The 23,602-nt window shown below is 41.3% G+C and overlaps 1 protein-coding gene across 1 annotated transcript; it reads right to left on the minus strand.

The window, feature by feature from the left end:
* Positions 1-18,365: 18,365 nt before the first annotated feature.
* LOC123354689 (transmembrane protein 45B-like) lies at positions 18,366-23,247 on the minus strand. Its single transcript, XM_044996812.1, has 5 exons — positions 23,064-23,247; positions 22,463-22,675; positions 20,934-21,118; positions 19,253-19,398; positions 18,366-18,591 (listed from the first exon to the last, which is right to left on the minus strand). The coding sequence occupies exons 1-5, from the start codon at positions 23,245-23,247 to the stop codon at positions 18,462-18,464; spliced, it is 858 nt and encodes a 285-aa protein (XP_044852747.1). The 3' UTR covers positions 18,366-18,461.
* Positions 23,248-23,602: the final 355 nt, after the last annotated feature.

Raw genomic sequence — 23,602 nt, forward strand, 5'->3', positions numbered from 1 at the left:
CTTTTGAAAATATTACGCTATACTTTATGCACACACACAAAATATCAATAGAATTAAAGTACCCAAAATACAGCATTTTTTAAGCAGCCATGCTTGGGAGTTAGAAGAGTTGTTAACAAGCCTTTATTAAGATATAGGGAATCCAGAACCACACTGGACACCTTGAATCCAATATTTTAAAGTACCTTTATAACATTATACCTAACACACAGGTTAAACAGTTTTCTTCATACTTTCAGAAACAAAATTTTGCATATAGGCCGAGAAGCATTATGAACACTGAGGCCCAATGCATTTTTTGCTACGCCAAGTCATAAGGGAAGGTGTAAATAAGACATTTAATGGACCCTTGACTGTAAACATTAAAGAATGGAGATACTAATTGTCCCTCTATAATAACTAATACATGAACAGGTGCCCTCTCCTGGTAAACTATGGGCGTTTATGGGACAGTTCTGTATATTGCTGTGTCTCAGCATGTTTTTGGTAGTAAACATTTTGTTAGAACAAACATGAATTCACTTACTGACAGCAGGCAAGAATTTAAGAAACTTGCCCACAAAAGAGAAAAGTTTGCCAGTGGCTTCATGAAACTCCCAACTCTGGTAACACCTGTTTGTGCAGCAGTTTTTATTCAGTCTCTTCAGAGGTAGTTCAGAGACCACCAGAATCCAAGCATAAGGATTAAAGTGTCTGGAAGGGTGTGATCTTCAAAAATTCCCATCATGAAGCCAGCTCACTGGAAACCTGGACCTAAAAGGCAAAAACAGGCATTTCAATAGCTCCATGTACAGTAGCACTGAGCAATTTGACAAAAATGCTCTTTGTTTGTTTGTTTTTTGAACCAAAAAACATCTAGTCAAAAAAAAAGTCACCTAGGTCTAGTGTTCAGAAGCCTTAATTAATTTCTTGATTTCCAATGTTTGGCTTCTGACAGATAAAACCTTCAGAGAAAAAGAAAGGAAAATGCCTGAATGAGGTGAATTCTGCCCTTTGCAAACAAATCCTTTAAGAATAGGTGGGGCAGCATCACTAGGGTTACAGACATTGTGAAAGGACAATGAGAATATGTTCTTGTGAGCTCTGTAATTAATGTTCGCCTTTATGATGTTCCCATGACTCTTACCAGAATCAGCAAAGTGATAAACACTGGATGGAAACATGCCCATTCCTTGTGGCAGTGCAAAGGATAAGGACTCAGGTAGGGTCTCCTCTAAGGAAATCCATCATGTCATTTAGGGTGAGAAAGGAACCATCTTTTTGTTCGGTGTTTGTACAGCACTTATCACAATGAGGACCTGGTCCGTAACTGAGGCTCCCAAATGCTACAGTAATACAAATCATAAATAGCTTTATGGCTCTCTAAGGGGCAGGTGTGGGAGAAGACAATACTCAAATGACAGTGTCTGATTTTCTAATGTGATTAACATCATTAGCTGCATCTGAAGAAGTGGGTTTTTACCCACAAAAATTTATGCCCAAATAAATCTGTTAGTCTTTAAGGTGCCACCGGACTCCTTGTTATCATTAGCTGTTTTCTCTTCAGTTTATTGCTCTGTTGCCATTTTAACCAGGTGGAAACACAGGCCCAAAGTCAGAGTTTGCTGTAGGCAGCATTGTTTTGGCAAGTCAATTTTTGTCCTTTCAATTCTTCTTTCTGTCCACCAAAAAGGGAAAGGATGGAAAGGGCCTGGGCAGCATAACCAATAAATACATCTGATCAAAACCATCCAGAGAGACCCTGGGTAGTCCCTGTGCCCATCACGTAAGGCTGGAAGAGGCTGCCTGCCTCAGCTACACTGTTTGGATGGGCAGAAAAGCACCCCGTGCGTGAACGGGGTGTATGTGTGGGGTGGTCAGCCCCATCACCCCAGTCTCTGAGAACTCCTCTTGGGTACTTAGATCGATAACCAGCGTATCCAGAGTTACAGCAGTTAATGCTAGGAAGAAGAGCTTGGGAGTAGAGCTAAAGCCTCGTGCTTCTGTGTACCCCCCTTACAGAATCTCTCGACCTCAAACCCCACACCCTTTGGCTGAGGGCTATGTGCATGAGAGTGAATTTTGAAATCAGGTGACTCTGCATAGGAATCACAGGCCTAAATAAATGGACTTCCCCAGGGATGTCTCCTCACCCAGGCCATTCACTTCAGCTCCAGTCTAAGGCGAACAGTCCTGTCAAAGAAACCTGGTTCTTCAGAAAGTCTCTAGCATGTCCTTCTTAGCTATTAGTGCCAACTCCCTGGTCCTTCCCATTCCTTTCCAGGGCTTTCAGAACCAACCCAGAATGTAGAGTCCTTTTTATATGGGAAGAGATTTACCAGTGCTGCCTTTGCCACTCTGGGCACTTTTTCTCCAACGTTGAGACCCAGGTGTGCCTTCCTGCTGCTCTTCCGGATGTGAGCATCAGCAGCAGAGACAATTAAAGATGTCCCTTTGGATGCGGGTGCAGGAAGAAACTGGGAAGTTCCTCTAATCCTCATATGTAATGCCAGAAAAGGTGGAGTCTAATGTAAAGAATTGTTATTTTTGTTCTGACCTACTTTAGCTAAAGAGATTTGGAAGCTTGTTTAGTAATAAGATAAGCCATGCATTTCGGAATAATTAGAAATGTGTTGAGGCACAATCCAGTTCTGCAGCAGGTGGTTTGTTGGACATGTTTTTAGCCTTTTCTCATTGGTAAGTGATCCTGACAGAGTTCCAATCAAAGATCTTAAAGATATGTTTTTGGGTGGAAAATGTCTCAACATTTGTTGATGCTGCCAGGGAAACACTAGCTAGGAGACTGAGTCAGGCTTCTGAATGGAGAATGTGCCAAGAAAAAAAACAGAGGAAGGAATGCCCCTGCCCCCAAGGTCTTTATAGGATAAGTTGTCAGACAAATCTATAAGCACAGACAGCTAATGTCCACTGAAAGCCACGTGAGTCTTTCCATTGATTTCAGAGGGCGTTAGATCAGGTCTATGATGCAGTGGGTGATGATTCAGGATATATTTTGAAAGTCTAGTTTTACATAGAACTCATGACCGGTCATTGACAATATTAGGAGGGATGAGCTGGAGTGCCGATGAGAAGCGCAGTTGGGAAAATAATTGAAATACTTTCCTCATGGATTGAATTTTCTAAATGGACAACTTACCCTAAATTCTCAATTACTGAGGGACAATCTTCCACTCATTCCTTTATTTGCTTTCTACAAACCAACTCACTGTACAACTTTTCATAAGGGATGTTACTGACTATCTAAACTGTATTGTTAAATTTATTCACCTATATTGGGTTATTGCTGATTATGCACTATATGTATCTTATGGCTTTTAAAACAAACTTTATATTTGTGGATAATCTAAACACTATACCCAGATATATAGACACACTTTTCTTAACCCGTGTACTATATAACTTTTAACATTAGCTTTAATAATTTTCTTGTTTCTTTGAGAATCTTTGGGAAGAGTATTCTATAAGTGAAAAGAATGCAGTGGAGGATCCATTTGTAACCTCATTTCATTCAAAGTTTGATTTGTGTATTTGTTGATTTTTTTAAAGTTGTTTTTGAAGATGGAGAAAACACCTCTACCCTGATATAATGTGACCTGATATAACACAAATTCAGATATAATGTGGTAAAGCAGTGCTCCGGGGGCGGGAGGGGTGGGTAGGTGGGAGGGCTGTGCACTCCGGTGGATCAAAGCAAGTTTGATATAACGTGGTTTCACCTATAACACGGTAAGATTTTTTGGCTCCCAAGGACAGCGTTATATCGAGGTAAAGGTGTACTTGGCATGGATATCACACCCCCTTCACCTAGGTCAACAATTTCTCTCACCAGCCAGGCTGCACAGGAGGGAATTCCATCCCTGGGCCTCAACACCCCTCCAGTTGCGGGGAAGTTGAAATCTGGATCCAATTTTCACGACACTGTTCACTATATAATAAATTTTTTATTTCTTTTTTGTCTGTATGATAGTCATCACTGGGGCCTTCATAGCTAAGGCTGTGACCCTCTACAGCTAGCTGGCAGACCTGAATACTATGTAGCTCACGTACAGAGGGGGGTGTGAATGCACATTGAGCAAGTGGGTTACACGTAGATAATTGTTGTGACATATTTTCCCTTGGTTAACAGTTTAAAAAAATGCACCAATCCAAGGCAGTAGGCACAGATGAACTTTAGTTAAAGAAAATTAAATTCAAATGTAGCCAGGGTCCAGAATTAAAGCCTTCCCAAGCCACCAAAACAGGAAAGCAGAAAGACAAGAGCATTATAACCAATAAATACCTTTGATCAAAACTAGTAATGGGTGAATTTGTTCAATGTAATTTCACACACCCCTTAAATGGCATGAGTTCAAGAGGTCAGCTCCATCTCAAACCCACTCTAGGAGTGAAGGGATGAGTTAAGAGAGAAAGATACAGTTAAGGAGAAGATGGGAAAACAACAGACTGTAGACCACATTAAAGAAATGCAAACAACAAATACAAAAACAGAGCAAACGGGGAGAAAGACAAAATCCTAATGGAAACAACACATTATCTAAAAAGCACTCACTTGTGGCAGCTGATAGGGGGAAAGTCCACGTTTCCACACAGCCCAAGTTTTTCTTCAACTAGAAAGGCATGAAAAATTGAATCAGCTTTGGAAAAAAGATGGGGTTTTCCCATTTGTTTTTTAATAGTAGAAGGTGGTGGGAAGGAAAGGTTTGTGAACTCAAACTAGCTTTACAAGGCTAAACTAACATCCTTGAGTATTATGTCCAATTCTGGGTAACACCTTTCATAAAATATGTGGACAAATTGGAGAGTGTCCAGAGGAGAGCAACGAAAAAGATAAAAGGTTTAGAAAACCTGACCTATGAGGAAAGGTTAAAAAAAATCTGGGCATGTTAAGTCTTGAGGAAAGAAGACTGAAGGGGGAACCTGATAACAGTCTTCAAATATGTTAAGGGAAGTTATAAAGAGGACTATGATCAATTGTTCTCCAAGCCCACTGAAGGTAGAACAAAATGTAATGTGCTTAGTCTGCAGCAAGGGAATTTAAGGTAGATATTAGGAAAACCTTTTAAACTATAAAGATAGTTAAGTTCTATAATAGGGTTCAAGGGAGGTTGTGAAGGTTAAGAACAGGTCAGACAAACACCTGTCAGGAATAGTCTAGGCTGGCTTGGTGTTGCCTCAGTACACAATGTTTATTTTGATGACTTCTTGAGGTCTTTTTCAGCCCTACATTTCTATGATTCTATGAAGATGTTATCAAAGTTCTTTTTTATAGGACGGTCGGGGCAAGTAATTATTAGCTAGTGAGGCTCCAGTTAGCTTGTGTAGACATCTTGAAAGTATTAAGTATTTACTGGAAATACCAGTGCACATGTCTGTTCTCTGGTCACCTCTCTAAGGCATTTCTATTGCCTCCATCATTTTAGCGTCTAGACATTGACTGCCGAATAGTAGTTTGGCTAAGTAGATGGGCTCTATCTCATGTGAGTCCCTTCCTCACACATACATCTGCAATAGGGCTTTTCATAATGCAAGTGACTTTCCCAAGCCACAGAGGAATTACTATCAGATAACTGGATCTCTCCTATGATGAACTCTTGATATAAAGCAGCTTGTGGAGAGTAAGCCCTTGGAGGGTTTAACAATCTTCCTGCTCCGTAGGTAGCTGTGACAACACAAACTCACCAGCACAATCAACCTGGTCACCAATCTACGTCTTTCCTCAACACAAACCATAAGATGAAGAAACCTACAGAGGAGACACTAGCCTGCATCTGAAATGAAGGTCACCAGACAGCTGTTGAAAACCCGTGCACCCAGCAAACAGCCAACCCACACAGAGCCAAAACAGAAAAGCCCCAGGCCTTCACAGCCTCATGTCATCCAGTGCAAGGCCAGTGGTCAACAAATTCCTCACCATCCAGGGCCCAAGACTCTCACCTGATCTAGCCTCCATGACAGAAACTTGGTTGATTGACATTAAGGCCCAGTGCAAGTTCACTCTGTTCCCTCAAGCTACTTTATACACCACTGAAGAATTCAGTGGTTGTCTATTCCCCTCTGGAATAGCTCTAATACAGGAAAGGTTCTACCGATGCAAAGTCCTTTCAGTGCATCCACGTAACTTGTGAGACCAAGGACTAATTAAGCATGGTCAACCAGCTGATCTTTAGCCCCCTCAGACAGTAAAGGCTGCCCCGAAGAGCCAATCAAGATGTTATCTAAAGGTAATAATTGGAGATATACCAATCTCCTAGAACTGGAAGGGACCTCAAAAGGTCATTGAGTCCAGCCCCCTGCCTTCACTAGCAGGACCAATTTTTGCCCCAGATCCCTAAGTGGCCTTCTCAAGGATTGAACTCACAATCCTGGGTTTAGCAGGCCAATGCTCAAACCACTGAGCTATCCCTCCTCTATCTTTCAGGACAATGAAGTTTATAAGACTTGTTGACCTACTTCAGCACCAACACAGATGATGCTTCAGATGGAACCTCACAACATTTCCCATCCAACCTCTCTGCCCGCCTTTCTCACAAGTAACCTCTGGGCCTCTGCGTACAATTGGACATATCCTACTGAGCTTGGATTTTAAATACCAAAACTGCTCACATGTGCTGGTCAGGCCACTCCCTATTGCAGGCAGGATCAGAACATGCCCCCATCAAACAGGACCTTGCACAATGGGGCCCTGGTGCATGACTGAGGCTCCTAGATGCTACCATCATAGAAATATTGTAATTATTAAACTGCATTTTAATACATAGCAGCATAGATTTACCTTCTAAAGTAATGTATAATAGCATTAATTGTGAGCCAACCAAATTTTAGATACAATTTAAAAAATAGGTATAATATATGAAACAATTATTTAATCAGTATAAATACATTTTATCTTTTATTAGTAAAAATCAATGTTTAAAGGAGCCATTTAATCAATAAAATATTGTGTTAATACTTTGCCTTGGTACCCAAATATTTTGTTTATAATGGCAGATATAGTGGTAAATTTATGCATTTTCAAATAATATTCAATTTCACATATTCTGAAAGTATATTGAGAATAAAATTATTTGCTCAAGTGCTGATAAACCTGAAGTTTAACAAGAATGCATTCATCTAGGAATAGAGTGCAGTGGACAAGAATTAAGTGTAATTGTTGGAATAGCTTTTAAGTAAAAAAGTTATGTTATTTTGATCTTCTCTGGTTTTATACTGCCACATCTCTGCTGATGTTTTGTAAAATCCTGCAGAGACCCACCAGGTTCATATTAACATATCTGGGTAATGATTTCATATTTAATGTTAGTCCCTCTTACAAGCTGTTTTGTTCCATTAAAGGCAGCCCTTTTCACATCAGTTCATACTAAATAAATAAATCCAACTAACCATCCAAATAAAGTTATAAAATGTATAGGCAATTTTGTCATATTTCCTGGGCTTTCCTAGAAACATTCAGTATCTCATTATCACTCACAGTTAGCAATTTAGACATGATGGGCATAGGTTTATCATTTTCCCGCCTTTTTCAGCCAGATCTGACAGACTGTGTGAGGTGGCTGAAGGCCCAATTTAAGCACTTCAGGGAGGAATTTCTGAAGCAAACAAATAATAATTTCCCCTTCAGTGGTGCCTGGTACGAGATCTATTTTCTAGGTCATTCTGCTTCTCTTCATATTTGTCCATTTTGTTTTTCAGTGAGATAAATTTCACCCCTAAGCTCATTAGTTTACACAGCAGTTTGTTATTCATGTTCTATATAAGCCAGATGAGATTTAATACTGAAGACCTCTCTAGAAAAGGACAAAAATAATCTTTGAAATCATTTCCAATCTCTCTGTCATATTTTCAGTGCTGCTATGTCGTAAGTTAGACTCTGCGGAGTTGCAGCTCCTTCCATTTTCAATTACTTGCTTAGGTCAGTGAGCCAGACTATCATTTGTTGCCCCTTTTAAACTCACAAATCTATCTTTAATTACCCATATTTTATCCAATCAGTTAAGATTTAGCTTTTATGAGAGAAACTTTTTGTCAATTTGTCCAAAAGATTGTAATTTAAAATAAACTTGTGGGTGAGGAGTAAGGACATCCAACAGGGAGGCAGCCATTTTGCCAGTTACCATGAGACATGCTCACACCTTTTTACTCTTTTCTTTTTTTGTAATAATTTTTATTATAAAACACTCAAGGTTACGTTATGAAACCATCCATAAGTTACACTCATCACATTTCCATCTCTACATCCCTATTAGGGACAAAAAGGGATAGACCCAGCTATTTGCCTGAAGAATGTTCCTCAGACCCCATTTATGGCAAGGTAAGGGGCGGGGGCTGAGCGCTCCAGCGGGCTACACAGCATTCTTACACACTGGGACCAGGAGGAGGGATGGATAAGGGGCAAGGAGCAGTTGGAGGGGGCAGAGGTTCTGGGGGGGCGGTCAGGCGATGGGGAACGGGGGGTTGTGTAGGCGTGGGAGTTCTGGGGGTCTGTCGGGGTGGTGGTGATGAATGGGGTCGGGGCAGTCAGGGGACAGGGAGCAGGGCGAGCTGGGTAGGGGGTGAGGTCCTGGGGGGCAGTTAGGGTGGGGGGGTCTCAGGAGGGGGTGGTCAGGGGACAAGGAGTGGGGGGGGAGGTTGATGGATTGCGGGTTCTGAGGGGGGCAGTCGGGGGCAGGATGTGGTGGGGGTTGGATGGGGAGGCACAGCCTTCCCTACCCAGCCCCCAATACAATTTTGCAACCCCGATGTGCAGGGCTGGCTTTAGGAAGTGCGGGGCCCGATTTCAATGGGGCCCCGGCAGGGATGACTAATAAAACGTAAAAAAACACGTGGGGCTCCAAGTCTTGGGTGGCACTTCGGTGGCGGGTCCTTCACTTGCTCTGGGTCTTCGGCGGCACTGAAGAACCCACCGCTGAAGTGCCGCCGAAGACCCGGAGTGAGTGAAGGACCCGCTGCCGAAGTGCCGCCAAAGACCCGGTAGAGAACTAGTTGTTAAGATTTTGGCAGCTCATCACTGGGTACACCAACTCATCTAGATATTTGCCTAGTTTTACAAAAGGCTACATAAAAAGCACTAGTGAAGTCAGTACAAACTAAAATGTACTATAATGATTTGTTTATATTGCTCTATATAGTGAATTGTATGTACTTTATATTCCATAAGAACATAAGAACATAAGAACGGCCGTACCGGGTCAGACCAAAGGTCCATCTAGCCCAGTATCTGTCTACCGACAGTGGCCAATGCCAGGTGCCCCAGAGGGAGTGAACCTAACAGGCAATGATCAAGTGATCTCTCTCCTGCCATCCATCTCCATCCTCTGACGAACAGAGGCTAGGGACACCATTCTTACCCATTCTGGCTAATAGCCATTTATGGACTTAGCCACCATGAATTTATCCAGTCCCCTTTTAAACATTGTTATAGTCCTAGCCTTCACAGCCTCCTCAGGTAAGGAGTTCCACAAGTTGACTGTGCGCTGCATGAAGAAGAACTTCCTTTTATTTGTTTTAAACCTGCTGCCTATTAATTTCATTTGGTGACCCCTAGTTCTTGTATTATGGGAATAAGTAAATAACTTTTCCTTATCCACTTTCTCAACATCACTCATGATTTTATATACCTCTATCATGTCCTCCCTTAGTCTTCTCTTTTCCAAGCTGAAGAGTCCTAGCCTCTTTAATCTTTCCTCATATGGGACCCTCTCTAAACCCCTAATCATTTTAGTTGCCTTTTTCTGAACCTTTTCTAGTGCTAGAATATCTTTTTTGAGGTGAGGAGACCACATCTGTACACAGTATTCGAGATGTGGGCGTACCATGGATTTATATAAGGGCAATAATATATTCTCAGTCTTATTCTCTATCCCCTTTTTAATGATTCCTAACATCCTGTTTGCTTTTTTGACCGCCTCTGCATACTGCGTGGACATCTTTAGAGAACTATCCACGATGACGCCAAGATCTTTTTCCTAACTCGTTGTAGCTAAATTAGCTCCCATCATGTTGTATGTATAGTTGGGGTTATTTTTTCCAATGTGCATTACTTTACATTTATCCACATTAAATTTCATTTGCCATTTTGTTGCCCAATCACTTAGTTTTGTGAGATCTTTTCGAAGTTCTTCACAATCTGCTTTGGTCTTAACTATCTTGAGAAGTTTAGTATCATCTGCAAACTTGGCCACCTCACTGTTTACCCCTTTCTCCAGATCATTTATGAATAAATTGAATAGGATTGGTCCGAGGACTGACCCTTGGGGAACACCACTAGTTACCCCTCTCCATTCTGAGAATTTACCATTAATTCCTACCCTTTGTTCCCTGTCCTTTAACCAGTTCTCAATCCATGAAAGGACCTTCCCTTTTATCCCATGACAGCTTAATTTACGTAAGAGCCTTTGGTGAGGGATCTTGTCAAAGGCTTTCTGGAAATCCAAGTACACTAAGTCCACCGGATCCCCCTTGTCCACATGTTTGTTGACCCCTTCAAAGAATTCTAATAGATTAGTAAGACACGATTTCCCTTTACAGAAACCATGTTGACTATTGCTCAAGAGTTTATGTTTTTCTATGTGTCTGACAATTTTATTCTTTACTATTGTTTCAACTAATTTGCCCGGTACCGATGTTAGACTTACCGGTCTGTAATTGCCGGGATCACCCCTAGAGCCCTTTTTAAATATTGGCGTCACATTAGCTAACTTCCAGTCATTGGGTACCGAAGCCGATTTAAAGGACAGGTTACAAACCTTAGTTAATAGTTCCGCAACTTCACATTTGAGTTCTTTCAGAACTCTTGGGTGAATGCCATCTGGTCCCGGTGATTTGTTAATGTTGAGTTTATCAATTAATTCCAAAACCTCCTCTAGTGACACTTCAATCTGTGACAGTTCCTCAGATTTGTCACCTACAAAAGCCAGCTCAGGTTTGGGAATCTCCCTAACATCCTCAGCCGTGAAGACTGAAGCAAAGAATCCATTTAGTTTCTCCGCAATGACTTTATCATCTTTAAGCGCTCCTTTTGTATTTTGATCATCAAGGGGCCCCACTGGTTGTTTAGCAGGCTTCCTGCTTCTGATGTACTTAAAAAACATTTTGTTATTACCTTTGGAGTTTTTGGCTAGCCGTTCTTCAAACTCCTCTTTGGCTTTTCTTATTACACTCTTGCACTTAAGTTGGCAGTGTTTGTGCTCCTTTCTATTTGCCTCACTAGGATTTGACTTCCACTTTTTAAAGGAAGTCTTCTTATCTCTCACTGCTTCTTTTACATGGTTGTTAAGCCACGGTGGCTCTTTTTTAGTTCTTTTACTGTTTTTCTTAATTTGGGGTATACATTGAAGTTGGGCCTCTATTATGGTGTCTTTAAAAAGGGCCCATGCAACTTGCAGGGATTTCACTTTAGTCACTGTACCTTTTAACTTTTGTCTAACTAACCCCCTCATTTTTGTATAGTTCCCCCTTTTGAAATTAAATGCCACAGTGTTGGGCAGTTGTGTTCTTCCCACCACAGGGATGTTGAATGCTATTGTATTATGGTCACTATTTCCAAGCGGTCCTGCTATAGTTACCTCTTGGACCAGCTCCTGCGCTCCACTCAGGATTAAATCTAGAGTTGCCTCTCCCCTTGTGGGTTCCCGTACCGGCTGCTCCATGAAGCAGTCATTTAAAGTATCGAGACATTTTATCTCTGCATTTCGTCCTGAAGTGAAATGTTCCCAGTCAATATGGGGATAATTGAAATCCCCCACTATTATTGTGTTCTTAATTTTGATAGCCTCTCTAATTTCCCTTAGCATTTCATCATCACTATTACTGTCCTGGTCAGGTGGTCGATAATAGATCCCTAATGTTATATTTTTACTAGAGCATGAAATTTCTATCCATAGAGACTCTATGGAACATGTGGATTCGCTTACGATTTTTACTTCATTTGAATCTACACTTTCTTTCACATATAGTGCCACTCCTCCCCCTGCACGACCTGTTCTGTCCTTCCGAAATATTTTGTACCCCGGAATGATTGTGTCCCATGGGTTGCTCTCAGTCCACCAGGTTTCTGTGATGCCTATTATATCTATATCCTCCTTTATCACAAGGCACTCTAGTTCACCCATCTTATTATTTAGACTTCTGGCATTTGTGTACAAGCACTTTAAAAACTTGTCCCTGTTTATTAGCCTGCCTTTTTCTGATGTGCCAGATTCTTTTTTATGTGACTGTTTATCATCTGATCCGGCCCTTACATTATACTTTTCAGTCCTCTGCTCCTGACTATAACCTGGAGATTCTCTATCATCAGACTCTCCCCTAAGAGAAGTCTGTGTCCGATCCACACGCTCCTCTGCAGCAGTCGGCTTTCCCCCATCTCCTAGTTTAAAAACTGCTCTACAACCTTTTTAATGTTTAGTGCCAGCAGTCTGGTTCCACTTTGGTTTAGGTGGAGCCCATCTCTCCTGTATAGGCTCCTCCCATCCCAGAAGTTTCCCCAGTTCCTAATGAACGTGAACCCCTCCTCTCTACACCATCGTCTCATCCACGCATTCCAATTGATTTATTTTATAATTATATGGTAAAAATGAGGAAGTCAGCAATTTTTCATTAATAATGTGCTGTGTCATGTCTGTATTTTTATGTTTGATTTTGTAAGCAAGTAGATTTTAAGTGAAGTGAAACTTGGGGTATGTAAGACAAATCAGATTCCTGAACGGGGTACAATAGTCTGGAAAGGTTGAGAGCCACTGCATTAAACAACAGTGATTTGTACAACACTGATTCCTTGAACACCCATGAATCTAGCATTCCCTGGTGCCTGAGTGACAGGTCTGCTCCCAATGAGAACAATTTGCATTGTTAAGCATTTCAGTGCATTTGTTCGTCTAGCACCTATTCGTTTAGAGTGCAATAACGTAAAATGCCAGCTGTGCCCTTTTGCTTGCTGAGCAATGGCAATAGCAAAAAAGAAGCTGTGTCAAAATTTCAAATACCTGTCCATTCTTCAGGACTGAATTGAGGGCAACATAAGGAAATGCTAAAAGGGACTGGCTCTATGGCTAATATTCACCTTTGTAGATTTTTAACAGTTACAGTTCAGTAGTGCCAGTCATAAAACAAACCCCCCTGATTCATGAATACTATCACCAAAAATTGTGATTTGTGTTGAATCATATTATTCAATGTGAAGTATTCAGGAAACCACTGTGTATTTGTGATGCGTTCACAAAGTCCCAAGTTTCATAAATTTTAACAGGAATGAGTATTTGTCCGCAAAATTCATCCCCTTAAATGTATTATTTACTTTCAACTAATTGTTATTGATTATTCTCTTGTTTAAAAAGCTTCAGTCATCAAGTCAGGGAGCAGAAACAAAACCATATGACCTAGACAACCAACCACACAATAGCAAATAGCCAAAACTAATCACAGCCTGAAAATTAATCTTCCAAACTACTCAGTGAACACTTATGAAAAACCAATTTGATTTTAAAAAATAATTGACAGATAATTTCAATGTTTATTTTAAGCATTTTTATTTAAATGTTCACAAAATTTTGTGTTTTAAGCTTTTTAAAAATTTTTTAGCAGTTAAATTTTCACAGTTGTGAGAAATATTATGCCAGACAATGGGTGGGGAGGTCAGACAATTTAACAGTAGACGTTGAGATTCAAAATATTAAAGCTTTATAACCATTAAAACACAAGCTATTAACATCACATCGTCAAAAATATATAAAATAAATGCCCTTAAATCAAACTCTAATCAGTTTTCAAGCAGTATTTTTCTTAGTTTGCCTCTGTAAATTTCAATCATTATTGATTGATGGGAAAAAGCAATTCTGTTTGTGTGCTGGGGAGGGCACGAAATCAACTTTTACTGATGAATATCTAATCCTTCCAAGTCTAAATATTTTCAGACAGGAGAGCTCAATGTTATGTTTTGGCATACACACAGAGAATTCGATTAAAAAAACCCAATCACTTCCTGGAAGGTTGCAACATAACACTACTTTATTTTCTAGAATTCAGAACAACATGCAAGAATCTAAAAACAGAGGGAAAGAAAAACAGGCTGCTCCCTACTGCAGGGAGGCACAACTCACCCCACCTTGCTTTAAGTGAGCTCTTTTCAAACTGACTCTTCTGTTATGCTTCGCTATAGAATCTTCTACCCTGCAAGCAGGACCTAAAACACCCCTCACTGCTGATCCTCTTACAGTGATAGCTTGCAATTCCAGCACAGTCCTCAATATACCACACCTAGTTTATGAATTATTCATTAACCAGGGATTGGATCCTGCCAAGTGCTGAGTACTCTGGCTGCATCCAATGAAACATTTAGGCATGTGACCAACTTTCAGACCATGAATATTCCATTGACTTTAATCGGATTACTCTCATGTGCTTAAAGTTGAGCACGTGCTTAAATGTTGTACTGGTGCAAGCCACTGAGCTCAGCACCTTGCGGTACTGAGAGACTCAAAAGAGGGGCTTAAATTCATGCTGAATACTGGCCAAAATTTTCCATACATAGATGCTTCAAGTTAGACACTGAATTTCATATTTAAACACCCAAGTGGCCTAATATGTCAAGATGCAGCAAGAGATGCTACAGATGCATCTGAAAGCCCCAAAATCAGCTACCTCTTAAACAGCAGCACCAATATCATGAGTAGAGAAAGGCCAAAATAAATAAATAAAATTCAGTGCGTACTTAATTTGCCAAAATGCATTTTTCAGGGCACCAAAATTATCTGTGAATTTAGGTCAAATTTGGCAAATAGTTTTGGTTGGAAAAAAAAACCTGGAAAAAAGAAAAAGGGTCTCCAGTTTTTAAAATGACTTTTAAATGAAATGGCGTTTTGAATTTACATTCAAAACATTTCATTTGACCAAACAATTTTTGTTTGTGTTTTCTCCATTTGGCAAGAAAACTAAAAACCTTCACTTTCAGTTAGAAACTAAACAGTACTTTTTTCAGCTCAGCAACTGAACAAAAAAATAATCAATTTTTCCACTCATCTTAGTTGGGAGTAAGGAGAAGATTTTCAATGACAGAAAGTGCATTGGTATTTCTACTGAAAAAGATGGGAAAAGAAGCTGAGGTGCTTGTAGACATCAAAGCTACCTTGCAGCAGTAAATGTAGGCCAAAGGGGTCTGAAATAGGGATGGGGGATCTTCTGAGACAGGCTTGAGCAATGACTAAATACAGAGAGCAAGGCTAAGAGAGGAGGGAACTGTTTCTTGACCATAACATTAGAATCAGTGGTTTCTATATGTGGAACTGCCAGAGCGCAGATTTGTCCATCTCTGTTCAACGTTAACAGGACTTTTTGTACAAATAAAATCACACTAGAAGACACACCTGAGTCTGTCTCACTAGTTTTTCTTTCAAGGGGAAGCTACCCACATCAAAGTCCCCAAGTTTTCTACTACTTGGCAAAGGGGGCAGCATTGGTCTGCGGACCCTTGTCCTCTCAGCTCTATGGTTCAGTATGAATGTAAAGAATATGCCATCTACAATCAATTTTTTAAACATCAGTGGGGAAAAAAAAAGCATGGATGCATGCATGTTCTAAAGGGTTTTAATAGAACTAATAGGGGAGAGAAGGTGTTTCCACATCTTGAGACTATGTTTATGCTAGAAAAAATAATATCACTCACCTCTTATATAATAAAATAAAAATAAATATTTGCCAGCTCTTATATTGCATTTTTTACCTGTAGATCTCAAAGCACTTTATAAAGTAGTTCAGTATCATTATCCTTATTTTACAGATTGGGAAACTGAGGCACAAAAAGGTGAAGCGACTTGCCCAAGCTCAGAACCATGGCTGAGCTAGGAATAGAATCCAGGTCTCAATTCTACTCCAGTGCTTTATCTACCAGGTTACACCCACTGAAGCATTAGTATTAAGTGTTTACTGGGAAAAACAAAACAAAACACACACACACACACAAAATTTCCTTTTAAAATTCCTCAGGATCTTTAGGAAAGAACCACCAGCTGGGACCCATCATCCTCCCTTTTCATCTGATCCATTGAGAATGGCAGAGTAAATGCATGTCTGACTTAATTTTTTCAGATTCAATCTCTTTGTCTCCAATGTTTCTCTTCCACTTCTTAAGGCAGCTGCAATAGACATGCACCGATACAGATGCAATTAAAAAGAACCTAACAACTCTGATATGTTTACCTCCTGTATGCATAAGTAGTTTTTGAAGGCCCAGCATATTTGTTAGAGGATACCAAAAATGGGGCTCTTGGCCTCCATTTTCCCCCAAATGAACATAGTATAAAAGCTTTGACTTTTAGTTAAACCACTTTAGTGAAGAATGTCTTGCCAGGTAGTTATGCTTGTATGCAGATAGTCATGCCGTTGAGACCAACCTGGCATGTACCCAGCATTTCATTGGTTTGACTGGATGACCCAGAGAAGACAACAACTGGGATGTACGCTTTTGGCAGCAGTAAATTGGTTAAGTATTTCAACGCTATTCCCTGCTCTTCTTGCAAGTTTTGTATCTTCTGGCTTGCTTTTTCAGATTGCCCTCAAACTTTCAATAAGCAGCTATCAGTCAAATAATGTCCAAGTCTACATATTTTATTGCCTTGCATCAAGCAAAGATATGGAACTGCAGGGGTCTGCTGTCCTGTGCATCTTAAAGCTATTGGCACCAATAGGAGTTTTGTCGACACATCAAAATTAAACCTCTCACTGTATCAGTCTAATGGAATTTAGAGAGCTTTGTACCTATTGTGGCTCACTGACAAATCCTGGCTAGTTTCTGTAATATACGCACATCCAACTATTCTCCCCCGGCCTAGCCTCATCACATACCAGTAAACAATGGTGTAATTTGTGGCAATGAGGAGGAGAGTACCCACATAGTGCCAGCTGAAGCACATGGTAATGAACACCATGTTTCCATGGTCAGTTCGGTAGCAGGCTGGCCCTCCCCAAGGTCGGTACAGCAGAAACCCAATTTGGCTAGAATGAAGTGATATCTTCCAGAGAGGGAAGCAGGTCAACTCATCTAACAAACTCATGTGTTGAGCGAGACCCTGGGGCTTTGCATCACTTTGTCCAGTTGTGGTGGGTGGAGAGGCATGCCTTCAGGGAAGGGGAGTAGAACATATGCAGCTTGCATTGCCGAGTTTCACTCTTTTCTGTGCTATGACTTCAAGAGGCTTGTGCCATGCATGGTAAGCAGGTCAGCAGCTCTTTGTGATCTACTGTGTTGAAAGCTGCAGAAAGGTCTAGTAGTAGGAACATGGAGATACTGCCTGTATCCATAGCCACAAGGAGGGACGCATGCCTCTAACAAATCTCCCCACCCCCAATACATTAATTAGCAGTCTGGATAGGCTGGTGGATAAGCACCTCCTAAATGAATCTCTGCTTGTGTAATGCTCGTGCACAATGGCCATTTTACCTTCTTTCTTGGTTCATTTTCTCTTCTCTCTGTTCCCACTCGAAAGCATACAGAATCATGGAAAGCAGAGGTAGAAAAGGCCTACCTAGCCCCAGCACATCTAGTTCATGTGCCCGAGCTTGTGCAAGAATGAGCCCTATAGCACAATTTTCAGTGATTCCTCCAGCATGAGTTGCACTTCTTTTTTGGATGAAACCTCCATCACTTCCTTTAGGAGACTATTCCATAGCAAAAGCTTCCAGCCTGGAAATTTCTGCTGATATTTAGAGTGGCAGAGGGTGGGGACAAGTGGTGAGCTAAATTTCAGAAATGTTTAGAATGGAAAAAATAATTTTGTACACAAGTTTTTTTCCTTCTTGGTGCATTAGCTCAAGAGATGTGTGTAAACATGCCTTTTTAAAATACTATTTTTATTTGTAGACATATGTACTTGAAAATTATATAAATTAAATTATACTGTACACAAAAATAATGAAATATATCGTATTAACACATGAAAGAGAATGATGACCTTCCTGTATCTCTCTCAGTACTCTACCTGTAACCCAGGGGTTTTGCTGAAATCCATTTCAGGGTAGTTCATGAAATGCCAGTCTAGGGTTTCCAACTCTACAGTTCAATGCTAAATCTCAATTAAATTTGGAAACTAGATTAGCTGAAGGAGCTGCAAATAGCTTAGCCAACCGCACAGATATGAGACTCCAAATGCCAACTTGCTCATGTAGTGTAGTCGTAACATTTGAATGTCTACACCCAATATGTACAGTATTACTTAAAAAAAAATAACTTAAAAAGGAAAAAAAAATCAGCACACTTTTCAGCTCTAAAGAGTATAAGGGAATCTGCAGCGACGGGAGGCTGGGGAAAGAAAATTCTTGCACCTTAATTCTGTACATATTGCATAATGGGACATTGTGCACACTTTCCTCCCACCTTAGATACTCCATTATAAAGTCTCAACTTTATTTAAAATGGCAAATAAAAATCTCATCTTAAGGGGACAATCATCAGGAAAGCAGAGAAATCAGTCAAGTCCTCACTTTTCATCCATCCCATCTTCTGGGAGGAGGACAGGTTCAGGGCTTTGGTTGGTTTTCCGTAAACAAAACCCACAGTCGAGTTCAACATCAATATTTCCAAAGTTTGCCTGACATGCCTTTCTGTACCTGCATAAAAAAAGGAAAAGAAAAATATGAATGTGCACACTGGCCTGATGATAAAACACTGATCTAATTTAGTAACTGATTATGGCAACAAGCCTGTCTCCTAGTGGCTTTACGCAAATTCAAATGGTCTGGGAACCCTGCTATCTTTGTTACACCAAAAACTGTTCAACTCTATGTAACATGGGATCCTTCACTGTCATTTGTCACAGAAGAACATTTAATTTAGGCATATGCTTTTAGTCTGATTATGTTAATCTGGTATATTCAACTAGTCAGACTGTTTGTTCCCTAAAAGCCCACTGCTACCTGTATCAACAATGAGGGAATCAATTAAATATTTTCGAGCAACAACAGTAATTAAGTTATTATGGAAGCACCCGTCATAAAAACAGGTTGTTACCCATAGAACAGCAGCAGCTTTAGGTGCTCATTTGTTTTGATTCTCTCCTACACTTGACACATACACGTCACTCCCATTGGTACTAATCTGAATTCTGTGCACACAGCAAAATGTGAACAGGTTGCTCAGCATAGCACTGCAGTGCTGTTGAAGTAGCTCTAATTATTGCACAAACTATCTGCCACTGACAAATGATGACTGTAAAGTAGACACAAATTGTTGTCTAGTCCTGGCATGCCACTGCCCCGCCCCACCACATACCAATAAGAAAAAACAGAGTTGGCTGCTGTGACGAGAAGAGCAGCTGCGTAATGCCAGAAGAAACACATGGTGAGGAAATTGAAGTTTCCACGGTCAGTCTGGTCCCAACCTGGCCCTCCCCATGGTGGGGACAGCACAAACCCAATCTGGTTAGAAGAAGAAAAGATTAACCATTTTACAGCAAAAGATGGGTATCAGCCCCTCTAGCACATCTCTGAACCTTTTAATTATTATAGCAGCCTTAGCATTTAGTTGAGATATGGACAAATCCACCCATGGACTAGAAGCAGAACGCTCTTGGCTCACTAACCACTGCCCTCACCAATTCCCCCTGCTTGCAATAACCTCTTGGCTTGACAAACTTTTTAAAACAGGGGGATTTGTTAATGATACATGGGTCTCTTAACTCTTCGGACGCCAGGAATGAATAGGCTCACTTTTACAATTCTGAACAGAAGGACCGACATGGGGCAAACCTCGACCTAGCCTATTCCTTCTGCTCTCCCCTTCCCCAAACCCTTCTCCTGAGCACTAGAATTTGTCTAGTCCAAGGTGCTGGACACAAGGAGATTAGAGAGATTTCCTAGACAAGAAATATTATATAGAGTGGTTAAAACAAAGACTCTGGAGTCAGGCAACATGATTCTGTCTCTGACTCACTAAACACTCACATTAACAAACAAAGCCTTTAAAGGCAGGTGAATGCTACGCCTATTTGACAGGTAGAGAAACTGAGGCAATGAGCAGCAAAGTGACTTTCCTGAGCTAGTACAGTGCATCCCAGGCAGAGCTGGTGAGGAACCCTGGGCTCCTGACCTTCCGTCTGGTGGCCTATCCACTGGAAAAATTAATGCAGGTCTTACAGCTCATGGGTTTTTGACATGGCCTGAGGTACATATACTGTACTGCATTGCCAACTTTCACAATTATATTGCAAGTCTCACAGTATTTGGTGAGTTTTCTACTCGTGATTTTGGGGGGGCCCAATTCAAGATTTTGTAATATTTGGAGTGGTCAATATTGCATATATAGCCAAGTCTCCATATAGTAGCTGCAGTGCAAGACAAGAGCATGAAACCTATGGTTATATGGTAAAATATTCAGGCCAATTTACAGAATCCAGGGATTAAATCCTTTTTGACAGTGACTTAAATACCTTAAAGAAGTTTTTATTGGTCTTACCACATCCTTTCCCCATAAAGTGAAACTGGGTGAGCAACATACCATTATGCTACAACAGCTGCTTAGCAGTACAAACACAGATGGACGTTCCTTCCCAAAGTAGGAGCTAAATGATTTAAGGACCCAATGGGAAAAATTCACCCAGGGTGTAAATCCACTGAAGGTAATAGAAAATTTGGCCCAATGTGTCATTACCAGATTATCTGGAAGAATGAACAGCTATATAGTTACATGGTATTTTTTAAGAAATACCTGGCAAGATCACCAATAATTAAAGGAAACTAACCATTGGTCTATAATGAGTAATGTTAGCTCTTTGGGGCAGGGGCTGTCTTTTTGTTCTGCGTTGGTACAGCACTTAACAGAATGGGGTCCTGCTCCATTATTGGGGCTCCTAGGTGCTATCACAATACAAACAATAACAGCACTGCCTTCTCTTCTGCCCCTGTCCCCATCAAACCTATAGTTCAGCTGAAAGTATCGGATCAGAACAACTGACCTGCCAGAACCAAGATCCCTGGAGGATGAAGAAACTGGTTCTGAAGAACTCCAGGATGGTGTGATCCCGCAGGAACACTTCCATCAGGGCGCAAAGGGCTCCACCAAATATAGCGATGAGCAGCAAGGAGTGGAGGTGCTGATCCAGAGCGGTATTATTGTAGTCATGGAAACAGAACAGGAAACCTGCCAAAAAAAAATCAAACCACATTACATAATTAAATTGTATCAAGACAGTGAGTGAAGAGGATTCATCAGTGACCATAGGAAGCGTGGGTTGCATTTAATGGAATAGATGGATACATTTTTTTTCTGCTTTGTGCATGTGCAACTACCTGCCTGTTAGGCAAAGATGGATATTAGAATTTCATGGGACAAAATCAGGTGAGCGCTCCCCACTCTGATAATCTTCAGTCATGGGGAGCGGCAAGGAGGATAACACATTATACCCCATAGTAGCAAGCTTAAAAAAAAATTGCACCCGAGACTATCCACTTCCTCCAGCAAGGCAGAGCTTAAAGCTTCTTTTGCCCTAGATTATAATGTCTGCCCCATAGGACATCAGACAGGTGTGCCCGCAGTACCCACTCCCACTCCAAAACAAGCAGCAGCAATAAGAGTCAGTCCCCATCTCGGAGCATAACAATGAGCTTTATACTGAAATTTCTTCCCTGCCAAGGATCAAGCCAAGAAAAAGAAGCTCCGTTTTGGTCCACCATAAGTCACCCCACAAGAAGGATCAGGTTAGGGTGACCAGACAGCAAGTGTGAAAAATCAGGACAGAGACTGGGGGGTAATAGGAGCCTATATAAGAAAAAGACCCCAAAATCAGGACTGTCCCTATAAAATTGGGACATCTGGTCACCCTAGATCAGATCCTAAAAACACAACCAACCTCCTTCCCCATAATCACACAGGACGATGGGAGAGGGGAAGGAGCTTCCTCTCCCTAAACCACCACTGCCATCTAGTGGCTGTAAATTATGCATAGCCTCCAAATATCCAACTCATCACTGCAGGCAGTGCCCTATGCACACCTGTTTCCCATGCCTCCAAAGCTGGTTCTGCCTTTCTGGTTATTAAAGCAAAGTTTGGTTCCCCTCTTTAGCTGTCACATAGTGGACATATACTATTGCTGCCTTTGTTGCCACACAACATGGCCGAGTTGAGATGTTGCACCACCAAAAACAAAAGGCCTTGGGACTGTTTCATTGCCCTGCTGGATGTGTGTAATTAGAACTGGGCAAGATGCTCACAACAAGAACACAAAACCTCACCGAACTGGCCAGGTTTAATTGCAGGCTCAGACCTTGGGCCACGTGCATTGAGAGCTTCAGTTGAGGCTCTGAGACTTGTCACATGAACCTGGGGACCAGCCACAGTTTCATATTCAACCCTATCAAAATGTGACCCAGTGACTGGTGAAGCAGTTTATTAGATGTCTAGCTATGTTCTCTCAACCAACCTTCTGTCATTTGAAAGTTCTGTCAGCCAAATTGTTCAGACCTTTTATCATTACTTACTACTCACCTTCAGTGAACATAGCCACAGACAGCAAGAGGCGATCCAGTCCCAGAGACAGCTTGAGCGGGGAATAGGCGAGAACATCCACAATGCCCGAGAGGCCATAAAAGAGGTACATGGTCGTGTACTGCCAGTTAGTCAGCTTCTCCCAGCTGTAGGTCCCTCCACTGTAGAGACCCATGTGGGGGCCATCGGGGACGAATTGCTCAGCCAGCATCCCTAGACAGTAGAGGCAAAAACAGATCATGTTTTTTCCTTCTAAATGAGGATAGGAAGCAGAATATCCTCCAGGCTGGAGAGAATGAGAAGTCCCAGTGGAGTTTGTTTAGGATCATCCATTGGAGACACTTCTTGGTATTTAATTCATAAAGCATGCTTATAGGGTGATGTAGGGTTTGCCTGGTTGTTTTTGAGGATGTTGTAAGACTTCTATATAAAATGCTAAAATGAATGCCACTAAGGCGTCTGAAAACAGAACCATCCATTTTCTGCCACGGGGTAAGTCCACAGAGTCTCTGATGAGAGAATACTCGCAGCATGATAATGTCAGGTTTTTCATGGGCCATTGGGCTGCTGGGGAAAGTAGTGACTAATAGTCTGTCCTTACCTGCTACAGCCAGGAAAGCTTTGGCTGCCCCTTCGAGGATATCCAGTTTCTGGATCCAGCGGCCTGCCTGATTGTCTGCATTCAGCGTCCGGCTCAGGTATTTCAATGGGTATTTCACAGACCACCCAAGCCCGAAGACCAGGAAGAAAGTGCCTCTAAGGGCATTGCCTTTGAAGCTTGACATCACTGATCCAACTTGCTGGGTAGCTGGACCTGAAAGGATAAAAAACAACGTTCGAAGTCGCCCTGTCATTGATCACCCTGACAACAGGATGACTCAGAGGAGCCTTGCCTCTCTAAACGCAGTGCCCTGGAGTTTACAATGTTGTCACACCAAGGCACTTGACTTCCAGTGAAATCCCAATGCACGGCTCTGTCCTTATAACAACAGAGTGGTAATCAACAGCAATTGGAAAAGAAATATAGAAAGAGCCATGGTACCACTGGAGGAGAAGGGGGAAGGATTTGCATAATAACTGGATTGCCCATGGCAGGGGCTTTTTAATGCATGGGAATCATAGAACTGGAAGAGACTTCGA

The sequence above is a fragment of the Mauremys mutica genome, chromosome 22 (genome assembly GCF_020497125.1).
Source record: "Mauremys mutica isolate MM-2020 ecotype Southern chromosome 22, ASM2049712v1, whole genome shotgun sequence".
Classification (NCBI taxonomy): Eukaryota; Metazoa; Chordata; order Testudines; family Geoemydidae; genus Mauremys; species Mauremys mutica.

Excerpts from the sequence above, each read along its gene's own strand:
- LOC123354689 (XM_044996812.1), bottom strand. The coding sequence starts at position 23,247 with ATGTCAAGCTTCAAAGGCAATGCCCTTAGAGGCACTTTCTTCCTGGTC. Across the intron at positions 22,676-23,063 it reads AGCTTTCCTGGCTGTAGCAG|GGATGCTGGCTGAGCAATTC; the intron begins GTAAGGACAGAC and ends TCTACTGTCTAG. Across the intron at positions 19,399-20,933 it reads AGGGATCTTGGTTCTGGCAG|ATTGGGTTTGTGCTGTCCCC; the intron begins GTCAGTTGTTCT and ends TCTTCTAACCAG.